The following is a 12,112-nucleotide window of genomic DNA, read 5'->3' on the forward strand; positions in this document are numbered from 1 at the left end:
TGTGGAAATACGCATCCTGCAAGTCCAACACTACCATCCAGTCTCCAGGGTCGAGGGCAGACCAGACCTGAGCCAATGTCAACATTTTTAACTTCTCCTTCCGGAGGAAGCGGTTGATGTCCCTGAGATCCAAGATAGGACGCAGGCCTTTGTCCTTCTTGGGTACCAGGAAGTAGGGGGAATAACAACCTCGACCTATGTCTGGCACAGGGACTCACTCGATAGCTCCCTTGACCAAGAGAGCTGTAACTTCCTGCTGGAGAAGGGCCAAGTGATCCTCCGACATGCAATTTGAGTGTTGGTGGCATGGAGGGAGGGGTGGTCTTGAAGGGGAGGGAGTAGCCCCTTCGGGCTATCTACAAAACCCACCTGTCCTACGTGATGTTGTGCAAGTGGGGGAGATGATGGCAGATCCTGCCGCCCACTTGCAACTGGTGGCCCCGAAAAGTCGGACTAGGAAGGCTTGGAGGCTGATGTAGAGGGGCACTGGTGGACTGGCCCCCAGTCCCACGGCGCTCGGTCCCACGTCCCCCGCCGAGTAGCTTGCACCGGTCTGTGGCCCTGGGTGTAATGTGGTGGGGCACCCCTTCAGTCTGCCTTTCGTGGCTACGGAAAGGGGCGAGAGGTGTCAAGAGAGGCCCAAGGATCTGGCCGTAGCCCTAGAGTCCTTGAAGCACTCAAGCTCATTGTACGACTTGTCGTCAAACAGACGACAGCTATGAAAGGGCACGTCCAAAAGGGTCGCTTGGACATCCCCGGAAAAGCCAGTGGACCTCAACCATCTTAACGCTATTGACGTAGAAATCATTCTACCTAGCAAGTCGGCGGTATCCAGCCCATCTCTAATGGCAAACTTCGCTGCGTCTCTACCCTCTGTGACCTCACAGGAGAGTACAGTCCGGGACTCCTCCAGGCACTGTTGCAGCACTTGCACAACCGTGTCCCAAGCAGAGTGGGTGTAGCGGCCCAAGAGACATGTGGTGTTCACCGACCGCAGTCCTAAGCTGGCGGAAGAAAACATCTTCTTCCCAAGATGGCCCAGCTTCTTGTATTCCCTGTCTGGGGGAGTAGTAGGTAAGGCGCCTTTGTTGAGGCTTGGCCCACCAAGCTGTCAGGGTAGGGTGATGGGAAACGAAAATGGAGTCACCCGTGGCCGGGCTGTGGCGTCGGGCAATCATCCTATCCACAGGAGCCCCTGTGCTGCGCTTGGACCAAGTGCCTAGAAGGATGTCAGTGAGGGCCTTGTTGAATGGCAGCTGGGGCTACGAAGAGGTCACTGCCGACTGAAGCACCTCAGTCAGGAGGTTAGTCCTGACTGCCACTGTAGGAAGCTCAAGGCCCAAGGCCTCAGCCGCCCTACGCAACACCACAGCATAGGAGACTCCCTCCAACGTGGCCACTGTAGGGGGGGGGGAAAGCATACAAAGGTCTGGGGAGGCGTCCAGGCCACTGGCATCACCCAACTCCTCTCTCCAGTGCGGCTCTTCTAGCTGGTCTGCTAGAGGGTCAGCAGACCCCTCCCAGTCCTCCTCACCCTCCTCTGGCTGCTGCTCAGGGCAAAAAGGAACGCCAGGGTAGAATAAGGGTACAAAATGACTGGCCGGCACCAGTACAGCTCCGTTTCCAAGTCAGAGGGAGGCAGGGGTCGACACCGGCCGGGGACACAACTGGCGTCGGAGGTGGTGGAGGCATCGACCGAGGAATCAGTGCCAGGGGAGGTGTTGTGAGATCAACTGGCACCTGGATCCGGATCCAGGCCTGGATCCCTGGGGGCCCTGCAGCACCAAGGCTGGAGCCTCCGGCATTGAAGGCCCAGAGCCCCCAGGCGAGTCTGCGGGCCTGAAGATGTGCCGGCGGAATCGGGCTGCCCAAAGATGGAGTGAAGGGCTTCGTAAAATGTACAAAGCTGGGCAGGGGAAGATCCGGCTCCCGGGAACAGAGGGAGGCTCGTAGCCATCCGCAGGCGGAGCCAAAGGACGACTACCTCCTGTTTCACGTCGGCTGACAGACGGGGAGAAGGCGCAGAGCGACGGTGCTTCTTCACCTTTTTCTTGTGCTTCGACTTAGCTGATGACGAAAACTTCAAGGAGGAATGATGGTGGTGACTCTGCGACTGGTCCCGCGGCTTCCCTCTTGACCGGGACCTCGAGTGGCGTAGAGCTGACTGCTGGGCCTCCAAAAGCTTTCGGGACTGCTCCCGCAAAGACTTCGGGTTCATGGCCCGACAGTCGGTGCACGACTTTGGGTCGTGGTCGCGCTCCAGACACCAGAGGCACACGAGGTGTGGGTCCGTCACTGGCATCAACTTGTGACAGGAGTCACAAGGCTTTAAGCCGGTCCGACGATGGGACATCCCTACGTGCACCAGGAGTCGAATGTCTCAAAAAAGATGTCGACAAAAGTCGAAAAAGTGCTAGTCAAAAAAAGATTAGGGGAACTTCTCTCTCCGGATCTGCGCTTGCTAGGGTGGGAAAAGAAAGAACTGACATCAGCGGGCAGGGGTGGTGTCTAAGTAGATACTGCAGTGCCATCACGACGCCAACAATGAACGCGGAGTCAACCAACGCCACCTACCGACGCGCAGGGGTACTGCTGAGAAAAAATTCTCAGGATCCAGTCTGACGCCTGGGGGGTAATTCTATGACGATGCTCATGTGACGAAGAAGGAAAAGGTGAAACTGTTATAAAAGTAATTGCCTAGTATCACATAATGTGGTTAAGTAGAAGCCGGCATTGCAGCAAGGTTTTTGTGCAATTTTGCACTGCATTGTTCACATTCGGTCTTCTGCTTGTTCGAGATCAAAGCTTAACGGTTTGTACTTAATTATTTGAGGCACTTTGTTCAGTGCACCCAGGCCATGAATCTTTCACAAGCATTGTTGGTAGTAGAGTTTGCAGAGGGTGATGTTTTAATGCAGAAGCTAAAATGAAAATCAGACCCGCTTATGGTCGATGCTGTGCGACCGTTCGCTCTACATAGCTGAAGGTGTTTTGTGTTCATTTTCATCCGTTCTTGAATCCGTTCATCGTCCACTCCTCACCATCCAACTATTCATTCATTAACCCCTGCAGCCCAGTCCACAATCTCCATCCATCTATTCAAGGATTGAACAAGGTTCGATAATGAAAAATGTGTTGTAAAATGCACCATATTTGCAAATTTTACTCCAACATTTCTGGGAGTGGAGAAAACCCTCAAACCCCACATTGCAGAAATAAGGCTTACTCGCTACATGCAGAATGCTGGCTGGTTTGACAACATTTGCCAGGGTTGCCTCCAGTTCCCAGTCTGGCACTAAACCGCAGAATCAACCGCTGTGCAGCGCAGAATTACTTCATGAAAATTTCCCGCGAGACTTGTGAGCTCCGTTTTAAAAAAAACGATTTCTCGTCTGAATCAAAAAGAAAAAATGAATGCCCATTGACACATTTATTTTAATTTTTGTTTTGGTTGGGAATGACACACTTTTGCCCCTGACTAAATCAATAGCCGCACACATTGTGCAAGGCCTTTCTGTAGGCATGGGCCATGCAATGTGCCTGGTCTTTGTGCCCCGAAAACCTCCAGCCACGCCCTGCGCCCCAAAACCATTTACCCAGAAGGTTCTGCAAAGGGCTTTGGGCTGTATGGAGAAGACCATGGTTGCAGGTCATGACCTCAGACCAGTCCCTGTGCCCCAGACCCCAATGCCCACAGCCTTTGAGTGTGCAAAGATGACTTTGGGCATTGGCCACAAGCCACACCCTGCTCGCAGACCCTTTTGGCCTCAGTATATCCGGTCATGTTTTGCACTAAACCCCTGACCTCAGAACACGATGCGTGCAAGGGGCTGAAGCCACGCCCCGCTGATGGGGCCCAACAAGAGTTAACCGTGTGTGGAGGGTCTTGTGTTTCCCTTCAAAGGAATGGAGGTCCACCTGGTGAGGCTAGGCTGATGCCTCAGAGGTAGGATCAATGCTGATTGATAAGCTTTGACCCTTTCTGTTGTAGCAAAGACAAGCTAAAAATGATGGAATGGAATGCACACAAGTGTTATTTATTTATTAGCTGCTTCTGTAGGATTTGGGTAGTATTAATTGCAAGTGGCTTAGCTCCATGGAGGGGTTTTAGGCCCTGTGGAGCAAAACCATATATATTTGTGTTTATTTATGTGCAGCTTCAGAACGCTAGGCTGACTCGTGCAGTATAAAGCGGGTGTTTGGGCCGGAATGCACACGTTCAAGAGTAGATGGCACTGGGCCTTAGGGGTGCCCCGCACAGGTCTGTGTGCTGCTAAGACTGTTTTCCCACCCAAGGAGGCAAGAGAAGGGCAGCATTCCAGGCTGAAGCCGGTGCTTGAGGCGCCTTGTACCCCAAAATGTAATGTTTAAGCTTGCCACATGACTCCCATCTCAAGGTGCTCCAAGCCTGGGGGTATCTTAACAACCTAATGCATTCTGGGATTTGTAGTGATGTTCACTCTAGGCGACACAATTTAGGTGATATCGTAAAACAGTGATTTTTAAAAGAAAAGCCTTTTAATGGAGCCTTCTGTCCATGCAGCCGGGGTCATCTGGAATTCTAATTAAAGTTGAAAGATTAACTGTGTTCAGTAAGAAATGATGGCTAAATGTATAGTGTGAGGGAGATTTTATGATAAATATTACAAAAATTATTTATTTAAATAATACTGAGTGCGTAGGCCCTAAATTGTATTGCTTTTTAAATAATTCAATACAAAATTGCAGTCAGATGCGACATTAAAAATCCATAAAAATTGGCGTTTTGCTATTTTTATATATTGAGCACTCTTTACAGATTTCAGAATCACTGCCCCAGTCTGCGTGCGGCGCACACCATAGTGATAATCCTGAAATCTGAAGGGAGCCCGGCTTGCTGTTATCTGCGAGGAAAGGTGTTGTGGCGACATAATGCATTTGTGTGGAATTATAAACTGATTCTACATTGCTCTGTATGAGGCTGAAAACTGGACACCAGATCCCATCCCACCAGTCGCGCGAGGCCGGCGTCTCCGAGAAGTAATGAGCGCGCCTCAGCTATAGAGTCAGGATGACTGACTTTAAGGGTGATTACAAATATCTGTTTGTAGCCTGTATTTCGTCGGTAATCCATTCTGAGCATATCTCCGGCCCTCTTTGTTACCAGACAAGAGTAATGGCTTGCAGGAGGAGCGCGTTATAATGGGATCCCTCCGGCGGAAGGCCTCGCTTGGTATTCCGGACGGTGGGCGCCCATTTGTGTCTGACAGCTCCGCTTGCCTGGATAATCCGTACGATCTTTGTTGCGGTATGAAACGTTGGAGTGGGAGCAGTGGGGAGAGGACTGCGCGCCTCGTACCCGTCAGTCGCGAGCATGCTTACACCGCTTGATGCTTATCGCCCCTGAGAGCATCCTCCATCAACTGCGCGCGGCCTACTCTGCGCAGCGTACTAGGCCTCGCCCATCCCTGCACCGCTGCAGGAACTAATTACCATAATGTTGCCACATTGTTGTTCCTACTCCTCACTTCCTGGCCACACAATGTAACCGTCCAGGGTGGGGCGTGTATATTGTTGCAAGACACACCCCTGGCAGAAGCAGTATTGCCTAGCCCCATGCACTCTTGCTACAGTTTTGCACTTTTTTGTTTATCTGTGAAAGATCTGTGACTCTACCTTACAATTTTACAGGCACAAATATGGAGAGAGGGGGCTTCTGTTTCTACGTGGGGAAAATTAAAACAATGAACTTGCATGCAAGGTTTAGCACCATGTGTTTATTTTTATTTTTTTTCATGTTTTCCAAATTAAATACGATCTCAAATAACAAACTGCAAGGCTGTCAACATTTTAAACTAAAAATTCAGGACAGAACCCTAGAGTGGAAGAATAGTTACTCCAAGTTCACGAGGTCAAAGGGCGTGGAGGTTCTTGTCCGCCATAAAGCTCAATTTGATTTTTTTTCTTTTTTATGCATTTTACCATATTTTGCATGTGAAAGGCTTAAAGTCCACGCAAGTACCGCTGCAGGCACATGTAAATAGTTTGTCGTAAATATATGGAATCCCGCTTCTGCTGTCTGGCCTCTTGTCTCCTGCGCATCATTTATTAACCATCTCATTACCGACGGTGACAGGAGGGGTGGGGCAGATACAGGGCATCAGATTTCCAGTTCTTATTCGGTGTGCTAGTCCAACTGGTTTAATGGAAGCAAACCCGAACTTCAACTCCCAGAATGCACGTGTTGTTAAATGAAAGACAATGACTGGAAACAGGGCACTCCAAACTATATTTAATATATAAATATGCAATTATTGCATCTCTATAATGATGCCGCCAGTGGGGGTGCCACCTGGCCGTTTTTCTAGTGGCACCACCGGAATTTTTAAGTCCGGGTCAGTACAAAAATAAACATCACCTAAAGTCGGTCTTCTATGTCCTTATCTGTACATATATCAAACAGCAAATGTAAACAGAGTACACAAAGATGTGTCCTACAGATGCGCTGGCCATGATTAGATAACTTTTCTGCCTTTGTTTACTCAGAATATTATATGACAAGTGAATATATAGGATTTACAGCCTGATTCATCAAGCTGATTTGCGCTCGCAAAGGGCCAGATTCTGAGAATCTGGCCCTTTGCGAGTGCGATTTTTGCATTTGGGATGCATCATCCCAAATGCAAAAATCACTATTACCGAAATCGCATATTTGCGAGGAATTGGATTTAAGGAATCTCTAATAGAGATTCCTTAAATGCAATTCATCAACCAATTACAAATAGCGACATCGCAATATTTGGTCTCAATTTAACACCAAGTCTGACTTGGTGGTAAATTGCGAAAATAGTGTAAAAAGCACTTTAGTGCATTTTTTTCTTTTGCATGTTACACACACACATGTCCTTTGGACATGTGTGTGCGCAACACCTGTTCAAATGTGCATTTAAGGGGTGCTACCACCCTTAAAATCGCTATCTTATTTGCGAGTAGCAAATTGCTACTCGCAAATAAGGGATACTCCCCATTCATTCCTATGGGCCTTTTGGCCCATAGGAATGAATGGGGAGTTATTCCTTATTTGCGAGTAGCAAATTGTTACTCGCAAATAAGGAATGTGTAGGAATCGCTATTTATTTAGCAATTCCTACATGAATACCGTTTTGCGAGTCCTCAATAGCGATTCGCTATGAATCGCTATTAGGGGCTCGCAAAACGGGAGAATGATGAATCAGGCTGTTAGTTCATAAAGTCCCGTTTTGTTTCACAATCGGGCTTTTGCAGACTCAGCAACAACACAGGTAGGTGTTTTTCTCCTGCAAAGGCGGCCGCCCTCGCGCCAGTTCCTTTCTAATTCTTTGTTTTGGCCTCTGTGGGGAAGTTTTAGGATGTCTTGTTTCTGTTGTCATTAGACTGAAAACTGTTTGCAAAACTAATACACGTCCCATTTAGACTGGTTTGCCTCGGGTTTACTTTATACCCGTGTGCACGGTTACACAACTTGGCAAATATTTAATCAGGAGTGGAGGAATTCACAAGCAACTCTGCTCATATCTGCTTCCGGGGTCACACCTGGTTCTTGTTTCATGTTAGGAACTTTACCTTGGAGATTGCTTCGGACTGAGAAATATATAGTTATTTTGGGGCGTCCTAGTTTACCTGTCTGTCTAGGCCACCCCTATATTGTGTCAGCAGACACCTCAAGTGTGAATAAATTCATTTCAGGGCATAAGGTGCACGGTTGTATGTTCTTACAACGAACTCCGTTGTAACGCATCGGAATGGTATTTCCACGCTTATCCTTTTCCACGTATTTTTCCGTGGTGACGTCATACGTCGTAAAGAGGAAGCTGAAGTTTATTTCCGTTTCCTCTTATACGACGCCGATTGCCTGCACATCTCGACTTCAGGTCAGGTTTTTTTTTGGGGGGGGGGTGGGGAGCCACCCCCAACCCCCCTTTTTTTATTGTACCTTTTACCACACATGCCTTTACTACGTACCCCGTAGTAAACGTATGCGTGGTAAAGGCTTTCATTGTAACCACGCATGCGTTGTAATGCATGTGTGGTTAAGGTTTTCGTGGAAACGGGCGCGTTGTAGTGGCCGTTTCCCAAGGTGCACCTGTCTGCAGTGGGTGTTGTTACCCCAGTAACCAGAACATTCTATCCACGTGGCCCTCCGCATTGTTTATAGATATTTAGGGTCACCTATACGTTGACCTGCATAGTGCTGCACTGCAAACTAAATGACCTCTAGGCGCTTATGTATTGTAGAAGTGGTTGCACTTTTTTTTTATAATTTAGGAGGATAAAAGGTGGCGGTAAGGCTCTTACAGATGTATGTAGTTGTCGCCTTCCTTGTTCTGAGTCCTTGAGTAGTGAAATGTCTAGTATCTGTACAGCTGTCGCTTAGATAAGTTATCTATGTTTGTATTTGGATGTGATTACATCCTACTGGGGAGCTAGTAAGCAGTGTATTTTGGGCGCGTCATTTGGGTGAAGTTGTGGGCGGAGTCGTGAGTCTCAGAGTGACCTCTCTTTTGAGTCAGGTCCCTGTTTCAGGTTCTGGTTACTCATGTGGCCGCAGAGTTCAGATCGACTTCGAAAGGTGAAAATGTGTCTGGCGTAACATCACATTATGGCCTCTTGATGCTGAGGACCTGTTGCAGGTGTAAGAATTACAAGACTCCACCGGTCTCCGCAGAAGCGCGACCGCGCAGATGTTCGTAGTGATGGCTGTACCCGACCGTCCTACCGCTCCCTTCACTTGAAGTTTTATTTAACCAGGATACGATTTTGCGTAACCCGCAACTGCCGGGTTGGAATTATCACCGGCATACCGAACCAATGCTTTCTGGCAACAGACAGCCCTGAAGAGTCACGGGTACAACACCCGCATGACGAAACACGTGTCGGCTGGTTGTTTGCCTTGACGTTACCATTCCTTCCTACTTGGGAAGGTTAAATACATTTCACTTGAAAGAGACTTTTCAGACTTGTCCACCTTGTCTCATTATATGCTTTTGTTTACTTACTACGAATATCTTGACCATACTTTAAACCTAACGCGTGCATGGGACTTTTGTTCGGTGTAAGTTTTTATGATTTGATGCCTGGTGTAGAGCCGGTTGCAGTTGCGATATGACACCCATAACCCCAAGCTCTACTCTTGCCTGAGAAACTTGGAAGGAAGCGGGGCGTGCGTCACCATAGCCTAGCTAACAGGTAGAGGTGCTTCTGTGCAAGTAGCAAATTGCTTCAAAACTTCTGGCGTGCAGTGAGATTTGTGCTTATTTTGTATATTTTAAGCTATTTGGGGCTCCTTATGGTGATCAGTGGTGCTTAATTCCTGCAGAGAGACTTTGACTCCAGTCTATCTGGCTTCTGCTTGCTATGTCGATATCTAAATTTTTTTAGCTTGTGACCTCCATGGCGGCCAAATTAAAGTTATCCTACCTCGAGTGTTTAGCTTGCGGTCTCTGTGGTAGCCATATTGAGGTTATCCTACCTCGACTTTTTAACTTGTGACCTCTGTAGCGCCCATATTGAGGGTATCCTACCTCGAACGTTTAGCTTGTGACCTCTGTAGCGCCCATATTGAGGGTATCCTACCTCGAACGTTTAGCTTGTGACCTCATGGCAGCCATATTGAGGTTATATTGTGTTGTGTTTCCTTCACAGGCCGTGATGGGGGTGCAGCTGGTGGTCAGCCTGGTGATGGCCAGCCTAATGCAGAGAATGTCTCCCTACTGCTCCTTCGCACGCTGGCTCGTCTGCAACGGAAGGTGAGTACCGTCCGCTAACCCGCAGACTGCCCCTGTTGTTACCAGACATCTCCCGCAGCACTAAGACTGGGAGCCCAGCGCTGGCCCATGAGGGCGAATCCACGCCAGATTTTTAACATATCCATTAGGAATACATTTACATAAAAATATCAGTAGAAATTATGAAAATCTGGCTTTCACACCAAGTTGTACACCCCTTTTCTAAAATATTAGTGTATAGGATGAAATATATGGACAACCTACTTTGAACCACTGTACTTCTTGTTTATTTTTTTAAATAAATTGTTTTACTATGGTGTTGCAGAAAGTAAAATGTATTTCCACAATTGTAACTTGATGTAGTTAGTTGAGAAAAAAATTCTGAACAAAAATCTTTGTTCCTCCTGGTAGTTTATTCCGCTTCAAGCATCCCACAGATGATGAACTGCGCATGCTGGCTGGCAAGCCGAAGCCAAGGCCCAAAAAAGACAGGTGAGTGCGTACTTGCAGTTAATGGCGGTAGTAGCCAGCGGAGCTTAACTCTATATTGCCTTGGTTACTATACCCAACTGTCCTAACACATAATTTTTATTGTGGGTTCTCGGATTGGTACTCGACTGCCACCCTTATCATTCTCCACGAAATGGCTTACTTGGGGGAGTTGCGGCGGGTACGGCTACAAATGCCTTAAAATGTCATTAGTGGGGGCGTGGTTTTGGTTGTTATGATGGCGGTCGCGCACTAAGAGTGCTTCACCCCCCTCTGTCATCTGCTACTATAACATGCCCTCCTCAAGTGCTTCCAGAGCACCTCCTTTGCATTGGAGGGCGGGGAGAGTCGGGTGTCCCTGACGGAGGTGGCTGCGGACCGTCACTCCCTCATGTGTGGCTCCGGACGATGAGCCTGGTTCGGGTGCAAGCACCGGCCACACCCAAGATAGCAGCCCTCCGCACCCGATGTGAACCCTCCCAGCCAGGGCCCCCCTTCTGTTTTTGATTAGGTGACCCAGCTTAGTGCTGCAAGAACTTGTTGCAAGGAAGCTGCACCCCAGTGGCCAAGCTTCCATGGCAGATGACAACTCGCACTTGAGAGGCCTATCGTGGCCGCGTTGCCAGGCCGTACTCGGTGGCCTAATTTGGGCCTTTCCAATGCTTGCACCGCAATGCTGACTACAGGCCATCCACACATCACAAGCCCTCAAAGCAGGGACAAAGGATAATCTAATCTCAAAAGCTGGCACTAAATTACTCTTTCATCTTTATTTGACATTCCAACAGAATGATCTCTATACCTCTATCATGTCCCCTCTGTACACTCCCTTGCTCCCTGCATCACCCCTCTCCTGTTTGTGACTCAGTAACCTAGCCCACTTCTGCAAAGTGCCACTGATAGTTCAACAACCCACTGTCTGCTACAGAGAACCCTGAACTGAAAACAATACATATTTTTCAATGTGCTTTACTTTCATGAAAGAAAAATATGCAAATAAGTATGCTTGACTTGTGCCTTTGGAGACGTGATTTGCAAAATCACAATATGGCCAAAAATAGTTATGCCGCTATAATGATTTTATGTTTTATAATTCTAACCCTGCCCACAATGCTGACCTCAGATTTGCGTGCTCCACAGGCGAGCCATAAACGCTTCCGAGCACTTCTTTGTATTTATGGTTCTCTTAAGTTGCATGTGTTTGGTATTCATTGCGTATGCCATTTTTTAGTTCCTACAGGAGGCAGAATGGAGATTCGGACGATAAGCCGCTGTCCATTCCCAAGGACATCGACCTCCACCTGGAGACCAAGCCCATCACCGCCATGGACGCACTCAGTAATTCTACCACTTCTTGGCGGGGACGGTGCAGTATGGGAGGGTCTCATGTCTTACACTACGGAATTTGCACCTTCAAAATAGACGTGCAAGTATTGCTCTCTGTAGTAGAGGCTCAACACCATAATTAGAGTAATGGGATATTTTAATAGTTCAAAGACAGGTTTGTATTCAAGGAATCTGCACTGGACGGGCAGAGGCGGTCTTCCACCTCTCTGCACTGAATGAAAAGTGCAAAACCTAGAGGTAAACAGTCCAAAATAAGCGCTCTTAGACAGATTAACTACAGATCACTCACACACTAACCACATTCGAAAGATACTACACTTACTAACATGCTGTCTGGTTCCTCCATTTACAGTTCTTCGCTACTTCCTGGAATACCAGTGGTTTGTGGACTTTGCCGTGTACTCGACCATTGTGTACCTGTTCACGGAGGGCTATTACTGCCTAGTGGATCCCCAGAAAGAGGTCAACATTGGTGTCTTATGGTGCCTGCTCACCGTCTTCTTCTCTGTGTATCCTTTGCCTTCTTTATGGAG

The 12,112-nt window shown here is 48.0% G+C and overlaps 1 protein-coding gene across 1 annotated transcript in view; it reads left to right on the plus strand.

Moving 5' to 3' along the window:
* Nucleotides 1-12,112, plus strand: part of TMEM161A (transmembrane protein 161A) — a 33,841-nt gene that overhangs the window by 5,501 nt on the left and 16,228 nt on the right. The window contains exons 2-5 of the mRNA XM_078670762.1: nt 9,661-9,764; nt 10,155-10,235; nt 11,464-11,570; nt 11,932-12,088. Coding sequence (XP_078526888.1) covers nt 9,661-9,764; nt 10,155-10,235; nt 11,464-11,570; nt 11,932-12,088 — 449 coding nt within the window. The remainder of the gene's footprint in view (nt 1-9,660; nt 9,765-10,154; nt 10,236-11,463; nt 11,571-11,931; nt 12,089-12,112) is intronic.

This window comes from Lissotriton helveticus, chromosome 12 (genome assembly GCF_964261635.1).
Source record: "Lissotriton helveticus chromosome 12, aLisHel1.1, whole genome shotgun sequence".
Classification (NCBI taxonomy): Eukaryota; Metazoa; Chordata; class Amphibia; order Caudata; family Salamandridae; genus Lissotriton; species Lissotriton helveticus.